The sequence below is a fragment of the Marmota marmota genome, unplaced genomic scaffold (assembly GCF_001458135.2).
Source record: "Marmota marmota marmota unplaced genomic scaffold, marMar, whole genome shotgun sequence".
Taxonomy (NCBI): Eukaryota; Metazoa; Chordata; class Mammalia; order Rodentia; family Sciuridae; genus Marmota; species Marmota marmota.
In genome coordinates, this window is record NW_026000108.1 from 18,652,869 (window position 1) to 18,676,184 (window position 23,316).

General features: G+C 48.4%; 1 protein-coding gene across 1 annotated transcript in view; it reads right to left on the reverse strand.

The window, feature by feature from the left end:
* Positions 1-345: 345 nt before the first annotated feature.
* The window catches only part of Lgi2 (leucine rich repeat LGI family member 2), a 28,661-nt gene continuing 5,690 nt past the window's right edge, over positions 346-23,316 (reverse strand). Inside the window, exons 5-8 of the mRNA XM_048783974.1 lie at positions 19,009-19,080; positions 18,173-18,342; positions 12,043-12,207; positions 346-5,736 (exon numbers count right to left, since the gene is read on the reverse strand). Of these exons, the coding sequence (XP_048639931.1) occupies positions 4,919-5,736; positions 12,043-12,207; positions 18,173-18,342; positions 19,009-19,080 (1,225 nt within the window). The 3' untranslated portion in view covers positions 346-4,918. The remainder of the gene's footprint in view (positions 5,737-12,042; positions 12,208-18,172; positions 18,343-19,008; positions 19,081-23,316) is intronic.

Consider the following 23,316-nt stretch of genomic DNA (forward strand, 5'->3'; position numbering starts at 1 on the left):
CTGAGATCTTGTGGTCTTACTTCCTATTATCAGGCAGAATCTGAAGGGACCCAAAGGTTCCTAGAGATCTCATTCTACCCTTCAAGATCACGAGTCCAAGGAGCAGGTGGGGGTGGAGGTGCACTATGGGGTTCCTCAGGGAATTTTTAGTGACTTTTGTGAATTTTGTATTTCCAAAAGAAGAAGAAAAACGGCCCCTGTGGTGTCCATCTCCCATTTAAATAGGAAGTCACCACAAACACATTACTGTCCCCTCCCACCCCCATACCCTATCCCACCTGTTCATCAACTCGATGACTCAGATGGACACATCCACATTCAAGAAGACCAGAGATCAAAGCTGTATCAGGCATGAACTACTTTTTATTCATAGGATTACAGAATAGATTGAATTAAGAGGCATATCATTTGTTAACTCTATTTACCAAAAAGAGCTAAATATAGATACAGCCTTAAAATGTATCCATTGTTGCCTGCATACTGCAAAACTTACTTTCATATGCATATAAACTATTCTTATGTTACCTAAGTTATGCATTTAAAATACATAAAACAGTATCAAATGGCATATTGGTCTATTTTATCACAGTTCTTATACATTCTTGATAGTCAAAAGGATGAATAGGGAATGCATAGTTACCTACTAGAAAAAGGTGGATTCTGACCCAAGCCATGGAGTACAGTCGCTCTGTGTAGATCTCAGAAGCCTTACAATGTGATTCTTATTTTAATCAGCATCACAATGGGTGATCTTCAGTAACCATTGGGACGCTGTTCATTGGCCTGGTCATCCTACCCTCTGCTTGCCTGGCTGAGGAAAAGGAAATCATGAGAATTTTTTTCTTTCAGGTTTGTTTCTATTTTCCCAAGATACTTTCCTTCAAGGCCATCTGCCCTGAATTTCTTCCTGTTGCCTCTCCGTGGTCCCCAAATATGGACCACCTTTCCCGTGGCATCTGCAACTAGCCTGAACCCAGCCTGCAGATGTCCTGGGCAGCGCACTTTCCACCCCAGTGCCCTGTTGAGTGGAATCCCTGGCCACTGTCTAACTAAAGAGCTGCCTTCCAAAGCTGTGAACGAGGAGCTGATAACTCTGCAGCTGAGACGCTGCAGAAGCAGAAAGCCTGCTGCAGAGATTTTCTTTAGGCGGCCTGCAAGCAGACTCTCCTCCTGAGCACCTCGTCTCTCATTTTACCGCTTGCCAGAGAAATTTCCATCGTGAGCGCTCCTGGCAGCCAAACCTTCTGCACCCCACATTGATTTCTTTCCTAAAAATACCCAGCATTTCACTCCATGGGGAGGAAAAAACGCAACTCTGTCATTTTCAGTGAGCTCCCTAAAGGCTGACGAGGGCCCAGAACAACATTTGGGTTTTTAATTTTTCTCTCACCAAACTCCTCTTGTTTATCTGGTGGATGGTGTGACAAGAAGCAGACTATGTCCAAACCTCAGCCTCCGCCCACAGCGACGTGGGAGGAGACACCACCATGCCAAAATGAGATCCTCCAGGACAACAGAAGACTCTCGGAAGTTTCTGGAAGACTTTCAAGAATGGGGCCATTCCTGTTATAGCAGTTCCACGAAGCTTGTTCATTGTTAAAAAGAACCAGCGGATGGGCGGTGTCTGTGGGGTATGGTGTTCTTTCTGGCTTATGGATATTTTGTGACACTTCTTATTTATCCAAATGTGCTGCTGTTGCACAATCATGATAACATGAAGGTCTTTTGTGGGGAGGGTATTGCAGAATGTCACAGAGTTAAAAAAAAAAAAAATGGAATGCTGCCGGTCAGAGGGAAACTTCCAGTTTTGCCCCTCACTACTGATAACCAGAGGCAGGCAATCTTCTGAGCTTCTGTGTGTTATGTCCCTCTTTCTGAAATCAGAACACCTGCCCTCCAAGCTGAAGAATCATTTATGAATGTACATGGAAAAAACATAAAGCTTTGCTGAAATGCAAGGTGATTTGTGCACTGCTCATGAACACAGTGTTCTTCCCTTCTGAGGGGTTTTTAAAGTCTTTATGGAGACCCACTTTCCACCCCACGGGTCTGGGGACAAGTCCCCACTTTAAGGCGGTGGCCTTAAAGCCACATGGCTGTGAGGAGGGACCAGTGCAGTAGCCTAGCCACAGAGATCATGAGGAACAGACAAACTGAGCAGGTGGCCACCCCATGATGACAAGTGGCCCTCCTCCGGCCACCTCCATGAGGGGCATTCCTACGTGTCTCTCCGCTTTGGGCTTTTGTGGGCCTCATTTGGTTGGTTCTTGTTTGTGGGGTTTTTTTTTGTTTGTTTGTTTTTTACATTATTACTGGAGAAAAGCTTCTCGCAGAAGTTGCTTAAAACTCCAGGGATTCTCGGGATGGGGCCGTCAAATTAACGAAGCAGAACTTCTACCACCTTATGCCAAGAACATCTAGGCTCCCTTGGTAGTTTAGCCAGAACAAATCTCTCCTCCCACAGCCTAGAACTACAGGTTGCAGACTCCAGTCTTGTATAAGCTTTTGTAAAAAGGAAAAAGAAAATTGGATTACGGTACCTACCCTCTCACACCCTGCCCCCACCACCTTTGAGATCTTTCTTTTACTTCCTGATGCCCCGTCTGGACTCAACAAGCCCCCACCCCAAGCCCAGCACCTGCTGCTCCCTGGTTCTCCAATGCTAAGCAATGGTTCCCAGTGTGGTGAGTATAGGTGCCCAGTCCACAGCTTTACCACGCTGAGGTGGCACTGCAGAAAGATGTCCCATCTGCCTCTTCTATGAACTAATGGCTGGAACCTGGAACATCCTTTCAACCTGGTACAAAGGCGGGCACTGTCTCCGTGGCCCCTTACTGCTTGCCCAGGGCCTGTTTCTCCACCCTGGCCTGTCTGAGGGGTTCCATGCACCGGGAAGAGTTGGCCTGTCGCCACTGCTGGAGCAATAGCAGAGCTGTCCCACCTGCAGCCTGCGATGTGGAGATCTGGGCATCTGTAGGCCATTCAAATAAAACAAGACTGCAAAGAATGCAGAAAAGGGCTTTGTGTTCAAAAATGAAAACAAACCACTTTCCTCTGTTTGCTTGGTATTTAGTAGAAGAGTTGCAAAAACCACACTTTGGACCGTGGGTGAGCTGGTTCCCTAAACCCCCGGCTTCCTGGGCTGCAAGCCTTGGCCTGCGGTTCCAGAATGTTCCCAAGAGTGCTGATGCAACACCAGCGTCTCATTCTCTGAGTGCCATTGACTGCTCAGTCTGCGTTGCTCAAAGTCAAAAAACAACAAACACATTCACATTTGTGGCAAGACATCCACCTACTCATGATGTGGCCAATAATCATTAAAACCTAATCCCACCCTGCAATTGAGAATTTCAGGGCTAGAAGGAGTTGCTGGGGTACTCTTTGCAAATCTCCGACTAAAGCATCCACCTCCTACCCTCTGAAGAGAAGCAGCCAGGAAGAACATCCCCTAGGACACTCCCACAAAAGCAGACCCATGTGCTTCCCCGATATCCACACCAGAAGCCAGTTTGAGACAGGCCACCTGGTCCCCAAGCACAGACCTGTCTATGGGATTCAGCTAGTCTGGCTCTAGCTGCTCTCTCCTGCTCAGCCTGGAAGTCCTGCCTGTCCATGATGTCCCACCACCAATGTGGCCCTCTGCCGAGTGTGGGGCTCCAGGGGACTCCTTGCTAAAGCACTAGGAGAAGAGGGTGCGTTCCCATTATAAACACCCAGCTGGTGATTTGATGGCTGCAGCACCTTCAGCAGGGCATCGAGACCAGCAACTCAACAGGGCAGGACTGTCCTAGGAGGAGGGAGGTAGGCTGGGGGCAGGTAGGCAGGCTGCTACTCAATCACTTGAAATATTAAGTTGCCCAAAGGGCAAAGACATGCACAAACCAAAGGGCCACCTCTGGGTTTCAAAGCACAACGAGATCTGTGAAAAGTCCCCTTGGACTCCATAAATTCTCACTTCAAAAACTCTACCAAACGCACATCAGATGGCAATAGCTGCTCCGTCCCACTAAAGGACAGAGTAAAAAGCACCTTTCAGTCTTTGGCCTGTCTGCTAGTTACCCACAACACAAAGGAGGGGTCGGGGAAGCAGAGGAGTCACAGAGCACATCAAGCAAGCATTATTGCTCCGGCCCCCACAAGGGTCAGCTTTGAACCACGCCAGGGGAGGGAGGAAGTCCTCTGTCTCACTGCTGGGCCCGAAGCCCATGCTGGGCCTGGACAGGTGTCGCCAGACGTTGTCTCTGCGGCAGAGCAAGCAATGTTCAGCTTTACACTGTGAACACACCCAGGATAAATATCCCGCGGTATAAGCCAACAAAGAGCCAAGGTTCTGGAATGCACGAGGACGCGGGAAGGCTGGGCGATCCTTTCAGGAAACTAGGATGGCTCAAAATAGCACTGCTGAGTGGTTTAAGATTTTTAAACTAATCATCAGCAAATCTTTTCAGCTGACTTTGGCTTTAACAGTTCTTACCAAAAAGATTGCTGAAATGAAATGAGAAGGGTCCATGGGTTTGGTTTTCCTTTTCTTTTTGTTTTTCCTTTTTTTTTTTTTTTTTAATTTTGCTGTAAGAGCTATCCCGTCTTGTTCCATTTTCTCCTTCCTCATTAAAAAGAAAGGGAAAAAAAAGCACATTACTTTCTAAATGGCAAGAGGATATGCTGTACTCTCAGAAATTACAGGTTTTGAGATGTCTTTTTAAATGGTAGAATGGGCATCTCATGCGGTTAGCCAATAAATGCAATCCCTGATTAAAATGTGAGTCCTGAAAGTTGGAAAACTTCTAACTCTTTCCCCAGTGCAATTGAGATTGTCATTTCAGAGCTCTGAGCCCGGCTTATTGTATTTTATTATTTCTTCCCGGTCCTCTCTTCTGAGGGCTCACACTTCAAGTCTTTTAAACCCACCCGTCACCCTTCACAAACTTAAGTCAACAATGATGTGTTCAAAAATCTTTGTTTTCCCTTTGAAACTGGATGCAAAAAAGAAATCCCTCCTGTCGGTGGAGACGGCGGTGAAGGAACGAGGGGCCTGCACGTAGATCTCCTTGAACTTTTTGAACAGCTGCTTCTCCTTATCCCACTGGTAGATCTGTGAGAAGGTGTAGTCGCTGCCCAGCGCCAGGTAGTGGTTCTCTTTAAAGGAGAAGGGCTGCAGGGTCATGGCCCCTCGGGAGGGGAGCGCCTGGATCTCCACGAACTGCTTGCTGTTCCACCTCATGACCCGGGAGTCCCCGATGAAGCGGGTGAGGGACAGGTAGAGCGTGTTCTGCATCCTGAAGCTCTTCACAGCCAGCACGTCCTCCATGTTGGGGATGTCACCGTGGGGGACGAACTTCTTGGAGCTTTTATTCCACTGGAGGATGATGGGGACCTGGGAGCGGCTGGACAGGATGAGGTGCGACTTGCCATCGATGTCCACGAACTCGGCGTCCGTGTCGCGGAACCACTCGTGCACCGACTGGTAGGAGTAGAAGCCCTTGCTGTTCCACTTGTACACGGTGGACAGGCCGGCCTTGGAGCTGTCCGCGATGATGAAGAACGTCTCCGCGTCGATCTGGAACAGCTCGATGTCATTGGGCTTGGAGATGCGCGAGACCTCTATGTCCTGGAACTTGACGAACTTGGTCCAGCTCTCGTCGTATTTGTAAATGTGGGAGCCGCCGAAGAGCTGGGCCACCACCACGAAGACCTGGTCCTCGATCAGGATGGCCTTGCAGCCCACGATGGACTGGCCTGTGCCCCGAGAGAGGAGGGAGACCGACAGGTTAGCCTGGCACCTCCAGATGACCGCGGGACCTGTGGACAGCCACTGTGGGAAGCAGCTCGACAGCTCCCCCTGGAGACTTACGCAGAATGACCACGGGACCCCGAAGTTCCTCCTCCTGACATGCACCCCAAGAATGGAAGCAAGCCCTCAGAGGGAGCTGCACCAAAAGCTATTGGTGTCCCCCACATTCCTGTGTTGGATCCTATCTCCAAGGTGATGGTGTTAGAAAGTGGGGTTTGGGGGAGGTGAGTAACGCCCCTATAAAAGAGGCCCAGAGAACTTCTTCTGGCCTCCCACCATGTGAGGGTACAGCAATCAGACCACCTGCTATAACATAGAATCTGCCAGGGCCTTCATCCTGGATGCCTCAGCCTCCCAAACTGTGACAAAAAAATTCCTGTTGAGCAGCCCCATCCCAGACACCCACGCTCACAGCGTCATTCTCCATGACAGCGGAAAAGCAGAAGCAGCTCCAGCGTCCATGATGGATGAAGGGACAGACAAGGTGTGGCTGACACATACAATGGAATATTACTCAGCCCTAAAAAGGAGGGGGAACTCTGACACATTCTACCACATGGACCTTGAAGACCAAGTGCTAAGTGAAACCAGCCAGGCATGAAAGGACAGATGCTGCTTGACTCCACATAGGAGGTGCTCAGAGCAGCCGAGACGAGGAGAGGGAGAGGGAAGACTGGGCTGAGGAATCAAAGTCGCTGTATGGTGGGTACAGGTGAAAAGAGTTCTAGGGATCACTGGAATGTATCTGACCCTATGAAATAAGTACACTAAAAGGGTTAAGATGGTAAATTTTATGTTATGTGTATTTTGCCACAATTTAAAATATAATTTTTTTTTTTTTTTTTAGTACCAAGGAATGAACCCAAGGTAGCCTGACCACTGAGCCACACCCCCAGTCCTTCTTTTATGTTTTATTTTGAGATAAGGTCTCATGAAATCCTTAGGGCCTCACTAAGTTGCTGAGGCTGGCCTCGAACTTGCAATCAATCCTTCTGCCTCAGCTCCCCCAACCCCAGTTGCCGAAATTACCAGAATGTGCCACCACCTCAGACTAAAAAAAAAAAAAAACAAGAATTTTAAAAAATCTTTTAAAAATGTGCCACCATGGAAATGGGCATGTGAGGTGGTTAGGGCCTGCCAGTCTGTAGAGGCAGGCATCCGACTCAGGAAATTCACTAGCACATGGGAGAAGTGTTTGGTGTTAGTCAATAATTATACGTTAATTAGCTTAATGGGACTAGTCCACAGTGAATGCGTATTTCCAAATATCTCATATGTGATGAATAGTTACAATTTTTATGTGTTGATGAAAATATTTAAAATAAATATATATTTAAATAATATTTAAAATAAATATATGTATATACATATTTTATCCTTAAGAAGAAAAAGTCTTTCTCGACTGGCAGAAGTGGGCAAGGGAACGGCTGCTCCCCTGGGTAGTAATGCAGGGTGAAAAGCAGGGGTCAGGCCTGAAGGCAGAAGTTCCCAGGAAGCCATGCAGACTCTAGAAGACCAGGGAGGTGGTGGGTGTTAGACCTCAGCCTCCACAGCAGGTGGCCTTGGGTTCAAACCCCAGGCACAAGGCGGTAAGGTCTGACCCTGGGCCAGGGAACTCAGCTCTGGGGCTCCAGCCCTCATGGGTACACGGAGAGGAAGGCAGCCGCGGAGCTGACCTTGAGAACCAGAGGACAGCTCACCCTGAGTGTTAGCACAGCAGGGCAGCATGGAGGGGCGTCACAACTGGTACCATCTTCACCCTACACCAGAAGCAACCTTCTTGGTGGTCAAACGACCCTACCCCCAGTGCTCGCCCACAGCGGGCACTGTGCAGACACCCGCACAATGGGCAAGGTCCCCGGGGTCAAGGTCAGGCGTTTGATGGAAAAGGGGGCCGTGCTCCACAGGGACTCTCCTCTCTGGGTCACACCCCCGGTCCTGTTCCCCACTGTACCTGGACCTCCCCACTTCCCCATCCAGAAGCCAACCAGCAGGAGGACCAACAAGTCTCAAGGGTTTCCCACCCTCCGTCTCATCATTCCATGAAGCTATTTCCTGGAAGGCGTGGTGATGGCACAGGCCCGTCGTTCATGACTGGGGAGGCAGAGGCAGGAGGATCTCAAGTTTGAGGTCAGTCTCTGCAACTCAGAGAGACCCTCAACAACTTAGCAAGACCCTGTCTCAAAATAAATAGAAATAAAAGGGACTGGGGATAAAGCTCAGTGGTGAGTGCCCCTGGTTTCAACCCTCAGTACCAAAAAAAATTTTTTTAAAGTTCTTTCTTTCCCTTAATTTGCTAGGTAATTTGGACCCAAATGAATTTGGTCTGTAAACTATAAGGATTAATTACCCAACGTCCATCCTGAGGATTAACTCTGAGGGCAGACGGTGGGTAATAGAGTGGTATTTACGATTCTCTTTCACTGTTCTACACTCCATCCAAGAGCCTGACCCCTTTTCTCAGTTTAAAACTAGGGCATTTTTTTTTATGAATAAAAAGTGTTAAATGTTCAGCAAAACAAAATGTAAAAAATAATAATAAGTAGAACTAACAAAGTGGGTATTTACAACTAGGCACTACATTCTAAGCACTTTTGTGTGTATTTACTTATTTGATTGTCCCAATTACCATTTGAGGAAGGTACAATTCTTGTCATCAACATCCCCATTTTACAAAGGATGAAACAGACAGTGAAATTCACCAATTTACACAAAGTCACACAGCTAGTATGTCGTGGAGTCTGGGGTTCCAATCCAGTATTCTGTGACTCCTAAGTACCAAAAGGTATGATGAAGAAAATAAAAACCACTTGTACTACAAACATACAATGAGAATATCTTGATAGATTTCTTTAATCCATACACGAATTCAAATATGCTTATTTTAAAATATTGGAACTTATACTACACACATACCTTTTTCTCTTGACTTCTCTGTTGTATGTAAACATTTCTACAATTTGATTTTTTAAAATACTACACAGTATTCCAAAGCATGGATGCACCGTATTTTATTTAGCTAATCCCCTGCTGTTGGACATAGCAGTTATTTCTAGTTTTTCATTATTGTCAAATAACATGTTTCCTTTAACATATTGTCAAATAACTTGTTTTGGAACCATCTGGCAATGTTCATAAATACAGGAATTGCTGGGGCAAATGTTGTGAATATTTTTTAAGGCTTTGGGGCTTCAACTGTCAAACTGCTCTCCAAAAGGTGCATCAATTTCCACCCTCCCAACACTGACTGGCAGTGCATGCTCCTGTCTCCTTCTGAGCATCCTGGCTGTGGAGGCCCCACTGCCCAGAGGAGTCCTAGAGGTCTGCCTGTCACAGCTAAGGGGACCCATGAGACAGTTTCTTGGAGGGGCTGCCTCACAGTTCTGTAAACACTTTTAGTCTCTATGGAGTTGTCAGTAGCAGCAGAGTGTGTGTGTGTGTGTGTGTGTGTGTGTGTGTGTGCGTGTGTAGGGAGAGAGAGAACAGGTTGGAACACACATAGCTTCCGACACCACAAAGCAAACAAACCCCTAAACCAAAAACAGGAGAGCTGAGATGTAGAGAGAATGAGAAGCAGCAGACACTGGCGTGATGATGACCCTGGTTCCTCCCTCTCCCTGGGGACAGACAGACAGCTGGAGCTGGTCCATTGGCACCGAGGTTACCAGGAACCCAAAGGGGGAAGCGGGTACCCCTCTGAGTCCTTGGAGCCCACTCTCACAGCCACAGACTGAGAAAATCCTGCCTAGCCCTTGCTGACTCAGGGATCACCCCACAGCCACCCAAAATGACACGAGGGGACCTGGTCTGAGGAGTGGGGGAGGGGGGCATCCACATCCACCTTGATCCTGCGCCCCTGTGTGTCCACATGTGCTATAGGATCTTCCAGGCTCATTTCCAGCTACCAACAGCCACGCTCCCTCAACCAGCCAGGGGATCTGCCCTGTCTGTCCCCACCCCCTGCCCCGCCTCCCTCAGGTGGTCATAGGGAGGCTTTAATTAAAGTAGACAGGGTCTAGGGTGGGGGGAAGAGGTCCTATTTTGTCCCCAGCTTGTTGTGGTGTCACTCCATGCCGGGCACTGAGCTGTCACACACCCATTGCCCATGAATCCTAACCAGAGTCCCAGAGTCCAAACCCTGCTGTGCCCATTTTACAGATGAAAAGTCATAAAATGCCCATTTCACAGGTAAAAGGAGCTCAAGCTAATTAAATAACTTGGTCACTGTCCCTGCTGGTAAGAGCTGGAGCAGAATATCCACAAACCAGCCTGATGTCGGAGCTACCGAGTTCAACTACCACAGTGCTGTGACAAGAGGGTCCAGGGGGACCCAGCTCCCAAGGACTCAGACTTGGAGACCAAGGGCTGGAGGAATCCTGGTAATGAGCAAGGTCTAGCCTGAGGTCTGGCCCTGGCCACTCCAGGACACTGACACTCACCCACCACCACTGCAGCTCCGTCAGGTCCAGGTCCTCATGGCTGCCGCAGACCCGAGTCTCTGTAGGAGCTCCCTGGGGAGTGGCTCCGCTTCCACCTTTGAACCCTTTCCCCAGAGTGCAGAGCTTTGAACTCTCTCTCCCCCATCTCTCCACATCTCTCCCCCCCCCCAGTCTCTCCATGTCTCTCTCTCTATCTCTTTCTCCTCCGTTATAATCTAAACTCCTCTAGGGCAGAGGTTTTCATCTCGCTTGGTCACGGCTATGTCCCCAGCACCTACAACATACCTGGCCCAGAGAAAGTACTCACAAAATGTTTGGGAATAAATGAATGAAGGAAGAATGAATGCATTTAGGGATGCCACCATCTGCCACATGTCCCCAGGGTAGGGGGCGGGCAGTGCCGTCCTCTCCCACCAACATCAGCTTGGGTCAGAGAAGGAATAGGGTGCCACTGGGACACATCCCAGCCCTGTCCCTGAATGAACATGGAAGGACTTGATGTGTGGAATCCTCCCACATCCCGGGGACACACGTCCTCCCCATTCACCGAGGACAGCCGCCTCAGAGGCACACCGACTTCCCAGCACCCAGCAGAGCTCCAACGCTCACCACTGGTCAAACCCTCAGCTCTGAGGTCGATATCCCAGGTCTCTCTTGGAAAGAGGGCTTCGGTGCCTCCCGTGGGCAGGTAACCCAGGGCCACGGCGTAAGGGGCTGCTGTGGATTGCCCAGGAGAGCAGCCAGGGGCCCCCCAGGCCGCAGCAGCCCTGGGCCGGAGCAAAGCTTCAGGCTGCTCCTGCCTCCTGTTCTGGGGCAGGAGGAGAAAAGACCCAGCAGCCCGTCATCCTTCCCCTCTCCCAAGTCCAGAAAAAGAGGGAAGCAGGAAACACTGGGCTTCGGAGGCCTTCCACATGCCCCTCACTTGGAGGCTGCACCTGGGCTGCTGCTCAGGAAGGTGAGCTCAGCACCCAGAGGCCAGATGGCCCAGCGACAGCAAGCGGCTCCTCTGAAATGCCATCCGCAGGCCCATGAGCAGTGCCTCCCCAGGGTGACACCGCGCTCTGGCCTCCTCACCTGCTGCAAGGCCACCGTGAGGGACCCCTAGAGCCTCCCAACCCTGATGTTCTGCCTCCTACACTCCGGCTGCACAGGTTAAAGGGAAAGCTGCTCTACACCAAACAGGGGCCTGGAGAGGAAGCCCTGGGGGGGGGGGGGCTGTTGGTAAAGTTAGCACCACATCAGACTGCACTTGATCCCTGAGAAGTTCCTAAAAGCCTTTTTTTTTTTTTTAAATTTCAATTGTATCCACTTATTTCAAAAGCAAGCAGACATTTTTTAGATCTAAAACCCTGGGATCCCATAACAGAAGCCTTAACTAAGCCAAATCCCAAAGTTGAGCGATCTGTTGGTTCTTATTTTGTATGTTCCTGTTAAAGGAGAGCAGTGTCGGGAGGAAGGAGCTGGAGGGGCGTGGGTGGGTGTGGGGCGTGTTAGTTAATTAGCTTCGCAAGTTGGAGCTTTTAGGGAGCTGCTGAGAAGCTGGGCAGACAGGCTGCTACAGCAACACAGGTCCCGGGGTCCTGGGGGGACTTCTGCCACCACACAATGCTTTCTGCTTCCCACATGCAGCCCCGGCCCCTGCCCCCTGTCAGCGGGCTCTCCACCTGTGGTCTCTGCTGTGTCCAATAACTGACCACACAGATAAGACACAGGAAGGACCAGGCTGGGCTGCCATGGTGCCACCTCCGACTGCGTTAGAGTGCCAAGTCCTCCCTCGACATGACTCAGGGGCCCAACTCAGCCACAACGCACCTGTGATATTGTCGTAGCTCCGGAAGTTCATCTCGATGTGGTCCCACTCCAGAACCATGCAGTTCTCCATGCTGGGCTGCGCAATGGCCACGTACACGTCGTTCTTGGAGTTGAACGTGTCCACCGACACCGACTGGTAGGGCAAAGTCTGGTGGACAACAAAATCTGGGGATGGGCATTAAAAACAGTTCATGAGATCCGTAAACTCTCCTGTGGGAGTCATCAACCGCCCCTGCCCTTCTCTCCTTCCCATCACGGGTTCCAGAGGCCTGGGGAGGGAGCAGGAGTGTGGGAGCCAAGCAACGCATTCTGGAGGGTTTTACTCTGCAGATTGCAGAGGACCATCAGCTTCTCATGCTGCTTCCTGTGGATAAACAGCCTCATGGGTTTGGCAAAAGATAACACATTAAACAAAACTGGTGAGACCTGGCTTTCAACAAGCCAAGGCCAAGAGGAGGCTGCAGAGAGTCTCGAAGCTGTCATGCAGATTGCTCTGTGACCAGGGGGTGCTGTGGTCCACTCCAGCCCTCCCAGCACAGCCCTGCAGGAAAGCAGCCTGCTTCTGAGACTTACCTGGAGATCCCCTGTGGTTGGACGCACCCCAACAGCGCCCCCGCTGTTCAGAACTGACACTGCACTCCAGAGGGCAGCCGCCATCTGGAAACCAAACCAAGCCCTCCCCTGCAGACCCAGAGGTTTCCCAGCCAAGGGGGAAGTGAAACTACAGGTGCTGTCCTGGGGTCTGGACCCTGGCACACATTCTCCTGGTATTTCATGGTGAGTCGAGGATCCCTGTCTGGGTGGCTGCCCTGAGCTGCAGCTGACTTTCTGTATTATACCCGACTGGGGAGGGACATAGAATTGCCAAGGAACGGAGCAAGCATGCGCTTGGGAGCAAGGCTAGCTGGTGTGCAGAGTAGCTTCAGAAATGTAGAGTAGAAGGAGTCTGCTTAAGACACACACACACACACACTAATAAAGGTTGTGAAATAAAGTTTGAGCTACATTTTTGACCAGAGGTGCTGTAGTGTGTGCCACTATTTAATAACACGGGGCCATGATGGGTGCCAGCTAAGGAGAGTCATCCCTAGGAGGAAATCCTCGCATAACCCAGCTCCTTCTCACCCAGTGCTTAACCATCCCATTCCAGTGCCATGTACTCTGCCAGGCCTTCCCTAAGCAGCCCAATCCATGAAACTCGCTGGGCTGACCCTAGACACGATCGTTTAAATCTTATTATTTACCATGACTTCAAATAACATCTCTGGGGCTGGGGATGTGGCTCAAGCGGTAGTGCGCTCGCCTGGCATGCGTGCGGCCCGGGTTCGATCCTCAGCACCACATACAAACAAAGATGTTGTGTCCGCCAAGAACTAAAAAATAAATATTAAAAAACTCTCTCTCTCTCTCTCTTTAAAAAAAAAAAATAACATCTCTGTCCAGTCTGGAGATAAGAGTGCCCCGAGAGGGTGAGCACCTGGGGTTGGCCACACAGCCAGATTGATGTGTTTCCTGAACCAAGGGCTCCCAGAAGTCAGGCCTGGGTCCTACTCTGAGCCCCCTACAGCTAAACCCATGGCGGCCACTCAAGAAACAACCACCGATTAGGAAGCCTCATCAGAGATGTCACTCAAGAAAGGCACCAAGGGGCCGCTCAGTAGTGAGCAAAGGAGGAGCAGAGGAAGGAAAGGAGACAGCAGCAGCTGGGCAGGCTGAGGTGGGCGCCATGGACCAGGCACAGGAAGGGCAGGTGGAGGAAAGCACCAGGGCTGAGGGGCGGGGCTGCGATGGGCACCAGAAAGCACAGGAAGGCCGATGATCTGAAACTACCAAAGACCCAAAGCTGGCCACATCACCCCCAGGTCTCATGCACTTGAATCAACCCCCCAGGTCTCATGCACAACATGGGGCAAGGACATGGACCTCTCAGGCGAAACGGCGGGATAGATCAGGCCATGTGGTAGAAATGCCTATCTTAGTGCCCCACACGTTAATAAATGCATTACTGAGGTCCAAGACGAGAGAGCAAGCTTCCAAGGCAGACCTAGCCCAAGAGAGGCAGTGTCCACTTTAATGACATCTAAAGTAAGATGCTGGCGCATAACCGCCACCTCTTTGCAGAATGACCTTGAATAAATGCTCAACCCATCTCTGCCTCAGTTTTCTCAACTGCCCTGCCCTTACCTAGCACAAAGTGAACTTCAACAAGTTTACTTGAAGAAGTGCCCCCCCACACTCTGGATGCACAGTGGATGCGTGATAAACTCTTTTCCGCTTAATGAGAGTGGGGGTGGTCAAGGCCAATTGTAAAGACTACAGCAGAGCGCATGCGGCCGAGGACGGTGCCGGTGCAGGAAAGAGGGAGGTGGGAGGTGGGCCGAATCCCTAGGAACCAAGAGGGAGCTGCCTCCGCAGCCCGACAGGCCGGAGGTGATGGACAGTGGAGGGACGAGTGACCCTAGTGGACAGGGCAGCTCCCACCCCAGCAGCGAGCGAGCAGAGCATCCTGGTGAAGACAGACTAGGCTTTAGAGTCTATTCTGCTCAAGGTTAGCTGTGTGACCTTGAGCAAGAAGACGGAGCCTCAGGTTCCTCATGGTAAAATGAGAGGACGCCAACTTGCCAAGGCTGTGCCCAGTGCGGGCCTGTGGAGGCTGCTCCCGAGCTTTCTAGACCCAGCACCTGGATGCTGCTAGAAGATGGAGGGAAGAGTCCCAGCTGCTCCAGGCCCCGCCCCGCCCACTCCTAAAGATCATAGTGCAGTTCCATCAAAGGCTAAGAACAGAGCCACCCCTGCTGGCACCAGCAAAGCCAGCGCAGGAGCCACCAAGCCTGGTTGACCTCACAGGCTTTGCTGGCTTCTGTGTTCACGCGTAGATAAACGAAAGAGAGGTATGTGGTGCGCCTTTTCTGGGGGATATAAAAGGATTCCAAATGCAGCGAGTTCTTTTAATTACAGCTGGGACAGCTGTAAACTCCTCTGCTCGTCTCTGGTTGCAGCGGGCTCACTGGAGCCTGCCAGAGGTTCTAAACACTCCCTTGATGGCCATAACTCATGCTCCGCCTTCCCATTAGTCTCCCAACTGCGCCCTCAGTTCTCAGAAACAGGAGCATTGGCTTTCAAATGCAGGCTGTTTAAAGTGCAGACCAGAAAAGTTTCCATTTTTATTGAAGAATCCCAGGATGAAAAGAGGCAGCCAGGAGAGCGAGCATTCTCCAGATCTACCCTTTAGCAGCCCCGGTTCAATTTATTTTTCCAAAACAGTGGTTTCCTCATATTTTCTCTATATTAACCGGCACAACACAGGCTGTTAAGTCCCTTGAATGACAAAGCTACTTCTTAGTAGAAGACACCAGCAGCAGCCCGCCATAAAAGGAGAAGACAGAAGGCAGAGAAGGAGGAAAGGGCAAAGGAAGCTCGTGGATGTATGTACGTCTGTGCGCATCAGAGCCGCGGCCGGGAAGCATTCAAATATCTTCTCCCACCTCCATCTTAATTTACCTTTCCCAAGCCGCAAAGCAGAATTCTTGTGGAGACAACTCAAAGAACACACATCCTGACATGACATCAATCTACGGGTGTTGAAATATTAATGACACTCTCGGCCATTCACACTGGATTAAGTTCAGGATGTCAGTGGGTCTCTGACAATTTAGGCCTTTCTCCCCCTGGAAAATCAACAGATTTGTACGAGGCTATTTATAGCACTGGCAGAAAATAAATTATACATGATGCTGAGCCTACGGGGAGAGAAAGTGCACATTAATGCATTATTTCTCTTTGCGTTTTCGTCAGCCCCCAAATGGGGAAGCTCCTAGGACAATTAGGATGCAAAGTTCACTCCCTCTAAGGAATTTAGTGAATCATCCACCTAACAGGGGCCATCATAGGTAGGTAACAGGGATTTTTGAGTAGTCAAAAATAGACTTGAAGGGGAGGCTTTGGAAGAACTGTGATTAATCGGAAGAGCCAGAGCACCCAGTGGTGGCTGCCTCGTGTTAATTAGTCCCCTTTGCCAAGAAACAGAGCCGTAATGGTGCCTTCCTCTCTCTGGGCCAAATGGGGAGATCTACTAGAGGACACTGTCTCCTTTCCTGAAAAGCTGAGCTAAGAGGAAAACCAGGCTCTGGGAAATCTGCTTCTTCCCCAACCTCTAGCAAGGAGACAGCAGCCATACCCTGAGCTGCCCATGGGCTTTGATTCTTCCATCCGTCCTTGTTTGCTCCCCAGCCTTTGATGAAGCACCACAGACCTGGGCTTGACCTGAGCAGAAGGCAGGAACCCCAAACCTCCACAATTCACTCAACTCCTTCCTGTATCGCAGAGACTACATTTGGGGACAGTTTACACTTTGTGGTGCCACCTTTTCCAGATGGGAGAAACTGTAAGAGCTAATGTGTCCTTGAGTCTCAAAAAAACAGCAAAGATAGCACTGTCCTCTCTCTTTCCCAGAAAGCCCTATGCTGGCTTTCCAAACCGGGGCAGGAAGCTTGCTAGCAAAGACAAATACACACAAGACAGACATGGCCCTACAGGGTTAGGGGTCTCACGCTGCCCCTCGGGTTCTGTTTTAAGACCTGGCGGCCTTGGTTCCAAACCTTCTCCTTTCCAATAATCATTCTCAGTACCTGGGTCATTTTTATAACCATCTAGATGGTCCTAAAGCCAGGAATCGTGTTTTCTTGTATGAATGATTCCCTACTCCCAAGGTCCTCTGTGGCCCACGTCAATCCTCTCAGAAACTGGCCAGTTTCCCTCCACTGGGGCCAGTTCAGTAAGAACAAAACAATGGGAGATGCTACCTTCACCTTGGGAATCAGAGAACCCCCCCCCCGAAAAACTAGATAAGAGGCAGAAAGGAGCCCCAGCGAGCTATGGTTTAGCATTTCATACTAAATGATCTCAAATGCCACCTTTTGGTGCAAATGTCATTGACTATGACCTCTGATTTATTGTACTGGCCCCACAGTACAATAAATAACCTCTTAGTGGCCTCAGCTGACTACAGGGCACCTGCCAATTACACAGCTGAATAAGTCCCCAGTCAATGATGAAGGACAGGGCAGACCCATGAGACTTCAGGCTTTCAATCAAAAAGAGAGAACTTGTAGGGCCCCGTATTTACAAACAAAGGCATCTAGAAAGAATTTTCACTTTGTGGAATTTTGTTTATCTGGGGGAGGGTGTTGGCAGGTTCTGGCCTCAAGATGATATTTTCTTCATGGAATTTGGGTGTCTTTTGAGTTTCTGCAACTATTTTCTGAGTTCTCATTCCTGCTGCTTCTGCTGACATGCCTAGGGGCTTTGTAGATACCAACTCTCAGCCTAAATGTTTATTTTTACAAACATCTAGAAAGCAGGTTTCATGCTGTGGATTGATCCTCTCTCCTTTAAAAACTGGCTTTAGAAGGGGTAGAGACTGTGCCTGCGCCTTTCATATGGAGATGCTCACCTGCTCTCTGCCTGCTGTGACAGTTGAGCCAGTTGGTATTTTAATTCTATTCTATAACCTGAAAAATGTTTAAACTAACACCCTGAGGCCAGGCCTAGAAAAACAAAACTGAACTTTACATTTTTCTCTCAATGATTTTGTTTCTTTTGATAACTTATATTATGTTTCTTTGGATAACTTACATTTTCTTCTTTGCTACTTATTATAATATACTTAGTGAGCTCTTCTTACTTGGAACTACAAGAGCATTTTATAGATTTAGAAGTCTGGTATTCAACTTCCAATAAACACTGTCTCCGTGAATCAGGAGAAAGGTAAAGACAAAATAATTCAGGTGTGTGACTGATTTCCCATGAAACAGAGACAGACTTGAAAGATGTTCTCATGCCAAACTCCTGAGTTTATATTTTGATCTTAAAAGAGAAAGAAAGAAAACTTTAGAGAACTTTGAATTTTGTAAAGAATCAAAATGAAAGCAGCGCAGTTAACAAGAATCTTTCCAAACAGTTGAGAAAGTTTGCCCACCACGTGGTCTCATTTCTTATAGAATGCTGGAACTTTCCCTAGCTTTGGTCGGAAACCTCTGCATTCTCATTTCCCGGCACCCTGTTGACAACCTACAAGGAAGTCGAAGGGCTTGTTCTAAATGTCCACCTTTGGCAAGGCAGGTGCTGGTACCTGTGGTTGTGCACTCGTAGTCAAAGCTGGCCACCTCGTTCAGCTTCTTCTCCTGGTATTCTGGTGGACCAGAGCACAGCACGTCGGAGACGGTGGAATTGGTCATCTTCAACCACAGATACAACCACTTAGCTTTGCAGTCACATTCAAATTTATTACCCCTTAAATCCCTGGAAAGAGAAAGAGGAGAAAGAGAGAGAGAGAGAGAGAGAGACAGACTTGATATGCTTTGGTAGTGACGTAGGTGTATTAACAGCTTGACATACTTTAAACTCCTTAAACACAGAATTTTTTAAAAGGGCATTTCATGCTTCCTATCTCTTCTGTTTATCATTGTCCTTATCTAGTGCTTCTTGGGGCATGATTCTAGCTGTATAATATACAGACAGTTCCCAGAAATGGCATGTCACCTTTTCTCCCACCCTCTTGAAATTGTCACCATGTGGAAATGGGGGAGGGACAATAGAAGGACACCCACAATGTAGGTTCCCCCAAACAAAACAGGATGTTATAGGAAGAAGCTTAAGATCCTATCAAACCATGTCCAGGAAGACGTGAGGAACACCACAAGATAAAGCAGATGGACTCGCTGTTTGGGAGAGTGGGGTCCTCCCATCCAGCAGGTCTAACTTACCATTGGCCTAATGGTACCAAGTCTACTATCAAATGGCAAAATCCAGCACAGGGCAAACCGCACACGGTTTCCCAGGACGTACTACTTGCTATCGATTGTTAACGACAACATAAAAGAAATGCAGCAAGAAGCAGAGGTGTTGGAAGATACGATTAACCCGGACCCCATGACAAGTGTACACAGACTTAATCTCATTACTTACAGTTCAATCAGAGAGTCTAAGTCACTGAAGACGTCCCTTGGTAGCGCTTTAATGTGGTTATTGGCCAAAGAACTAGAAACAGAGAGTCACATTATAATGTGGTTATCATCTGCACGCCCTGACACTCTGAAGTCCCTGTAGATATAGTTAATGACTTAAATAGCTCTCGACCTCCTCATCACAGCATGGCTTAATTCCTGGCCTTGATCATCAGCACTGGGAGAAAGACATGAGCTCACTTACACAAAGATAACGTTGTAGATGTCAGATTACCAGGGAAGCCTTTTTGTGTATGTTATTTATTTATTATTAGTACTGGGAATTGAACCCAGGGTCACTTAGCCACTAAGCTACATCCCCAGCCCTTTTTTGTACTTTATTTAGACACAGGGCCTTGCTAAGTTGCTAAGGCTGGCTTTGAACAAATGATCCTCCTGCCTCAGCCTCTTGAGCCATTAGGATTACAGGCATGTACCACCGCACCCAGCTTGTGTTTGCTTTTAAAATAAGAATTTATAAAGCTGTTTATGCACATCTGTTAAACTTCAGATGGCTGTTTCCTGGAAAAGTCCCTTTGATGGTGTGCAGGACTGTCCCTGCTCACGTACAAGAGCACAACTCACACTGTTCAGATCTAGCCACATGACCTCCACGGGATTCCCCCAGCAGCCTCCAGGGCTGGGCATCTGTGGGACTGTCTGGGCCACTCTTCCCCAGACATAGGCACAGCTCAGTCTGCCTCCTGAGGTCTGCACTCAACTCTTCCCACCCTCCCTGACCTCTATACATCTCTCTTCCCGACTCTGTTGATCTTCATTGAAAGATTCTCATTGGCACGCTCCATATTTTAATTATCTGTTTTAATTATTAGTTTATTGGCCATATACCCTCCGCATACAGAAGCAACATGAACACAGAGATGATTGTCTGTCTGTCCCTAGCTATATTCCCAGTTCCTAGAACATTGCCCAGCACATGATGGATTCTCAATAAATTCTGTGTTGAATGAATGAATTAAGCACCCAAGTGACAGTGATGACAGAAGATGGATATAGTCTGGCCCCAGGAGGTTCCCTAATAGTCCACCTAAGTGAATTCTATCACTTGTGACTCTATGAAGAACCCAATGTACACTCTTTTACATAAAGACTCTCAGCTGTAACACTCAAGAATAATATAATAAAAATTCAGTGAGTCATAATGTTTAGGGAATGACTGGTAATGGCAATTTCATTTTCTCGTTAACAAAGATTGAGGAGAAACTGTTGTGCACGCTTGTCCTTAGTGTTGAAGATCTTCCCAAGATGCCCTGGTCTATGCCCCACCTCCAGAAGTAGACCCACGTGGAAACATGAACTCCTCCTGAGGATTCAGGATCCTGCAATGCCCTGCCACCATCTTGCTGAAGGTGGACATCCATTATACAGGGCTGTCAATGGAAAGACGCTGGGAATCCAAACGCTGTCCATCAAGTCTGGTTTTGCCAACCCCCACGTGCTTGTGGGAGTCAGCTAAGAAACTGGTGCCTACTTTTGTTTTCTCTTATTAATTCAAGAACAAATGACAAAGCATAATTAATAGACAAATATAGCTGAAATAAGTTGTTCATAGCATCCTAAGGACCCACCCCACCAAGATGACTAAAGACATGTTGTTTCTTCTTAGAGTCAGTTAGCTTGGCGGACTCAAAAGATGTGCCCATTGTGTTTTTGTTTGGGTTTGATTTCTTAGGGTTTTTTTTTTAATCATTCTTTTTTTGGGGGGTAGGTACCAGGGATTGAACTTAGGGACACTCAACCACTGAGCCACACCCCATCCCTATTTTGTATTTTATTTAGAGACAGGGTCTCACGGACTTGCTTAGTACCTTGCTTTTGCTGAGGCTGGCTTTGAACTCATGATCCTCCTGCCTCAGCCTCCTGAGCCTCTGGGATTACAGGTGTATACCACCACACCCGGCTTAACCATTCTTAAACCAAATAGTCTTCCTTCAATATGAGGAGATTTGTAGTTTCTAAATTGCACCCCTTCCCATCTATGTAACTGCAAATGGATTAAAATCCAGTTGCAGGTACTATTTTACATTTTTTTTCTAAATGATTTATATTTTGAAATGCATTGGGAAAGAGGCTGTAGATGTGATCAAACTGAACCCAGTGTAGAAGTAGCTTTTTGAACTTTAAAAAAGGGGGTGTTTTGATTTTTTATGGTGGATGATGGCTTTTTCTGGAAAGCAAAGTAAGAAAGGGTTTTGACTAATTAAAGGTTAATTATTGAGCTGAAAATTTTGGCTGACAGAAAGTTTGCATCAAAGGGATAAGAACATATGGAATACTAAAGCCACAGAAAGTGCATTCAGTGATCGTTCCAAGAATGCAATTTAGAGCTCCCAAAGCAGAATTATTTAGAGGGTCATCCACCCCACTCACACTAAGTGCTTAACATCTCCCTCCCTACTTCATTTTGTCTACAAATTCATGGCACTTACTTCATTTCTGAAACTATTTAACAGCTCTCTGTCCCTCGGGCGTTACAGGACTGCTGAAAACCAATGTCCTAGATTTTAGTTACAGATTGGCCTGGCTTCTCAATGCTCTGAAACCTGATCTATGTTTTTTTACATGTGAATGTGCATCTGAAGGTGCTGGGGGGAAAAATATCAGATCTCTAATTTAAACAGGCCAATTTCAAGCCACATTGTCCGGGGCGCAAAAGTGAACTTCAGAGCTGGTGTCTTCTCTTCATTAGTGGTTTAATAAAAACGGAAGGAGGGGGACCAGCTCATTCATTAAACACTGTACTAAATGTGTTTATTTCTAAATACATCTGCAGCCTAGAGGAGCAACTTTAACGTCACCAGATTTGCCTGGAAGTACAGGACACACTAAAAAATCCAGCTCTGTAAGAAATCCACTGCTCAACCAACTAATCACAAAATGTTTCCTACAGGATTTGCCCTGAACTGGATTCTGAGGGCTTGTAGAAGGTGTGCAAGGGCTTTGTCCTCAGGGGGCTTCCTCCCTTGCTGGGGAGCCAGGACCAGCATCGTGAAACCTCAGCCAGGGTGGCTGGTGTAGAGCATAACAGTGTGTGTGTGTAGCCAGCAGAAGAGGGGACAAGGGAAATCAGGAAGCACTTCATGGGGGAAGCGTTTGGACTTGATTTATACTTTGAAGGAGAAGGCGTTTCTAGGAAATTGAGGACAGAAGAAGTAGCATCGCAGGCACGGGGAAGGGCGTGAGGGAAAGCCCTGTCATAAGATGAGTGGGGCATGCGGGGGCACACGGAGAGCCTCGTGTTCTCAGGATGTCCAGGGTACTGAGGCTGGAGAGCTAGAGGGGGGCCTGAGGATTTCCCCCTCCCAGCTGAGATAAGCCTGCTTCCCCTCCAATGCATCTAGAATACTCTGGACCCACGTGGAGGATTCCCTCATTCTTTCTGAATTTGCGCTCTCTGGATGTCACACAGAGAAGGAGGTATGTCTTGTAAGCATGCACATAGGATAACACGTGAAATAATTCACAGGCATGCACACGCAAACAGGCATGCACACACATATCAATGTCCATGTACTCACAGGCGCACAAGCACAGAGATAGCAAATTCACACTCAGGACCTGCCAGGGTATGTACGCCCTCCCCAGAGGGAGGAACAGTAGCCAATTGGACAAATGAAGTGGCCATCTGGACTAAGTCAGTCACACAGGCTTACTTAGAAACAAAGCCCCTCGGTCCTGACTTCTGGGAGCCAGGCTTGCCCTCTCCAGACACCTCAGCTGTCCAGTTAGAAACCCCGTCTGGACACCCAATCTTCCAAGGCTATCTAGCAGTCCGTGGAGAAATCGGGACTTAATGAGTGGAAGGCGGGTACCACGTTTATTGACGATGGTGTTGAGGTCCACCGTACCTCGAGCGTTCCCCATGAGGAATGGGCTGGGTGCCACCAGCGTCATTACCTGCAGCAACCCTACGAAGTCAGCACGATCATCCTCTTATCAAGAATAAGGAATATGAATCAGTGATGGCCTTGAGGTTTGAGCCCAAGTCTATGGAACGCCAAGCCCATAATCTTAGCCTCTACAAGACTGTAGGGGTCTGGCGTCTAGACTGAATCGGAAACAAGTCAAGGCTTTTATAGGAAGAAAAGGAAACCTGGAGGCAGAATGTCAAAGAGAACCTGCGCTCTCCAGCATGGCCGGGTGGATCCAGGTGTCCTGTCTCTCACCATGGCACCCCACCTCCCTGCTCCAGAAACCCCCTGCGGAGTTCTGCCAGGTAGCCCTCCAAACACAGGGCTCCCTGTGCCCA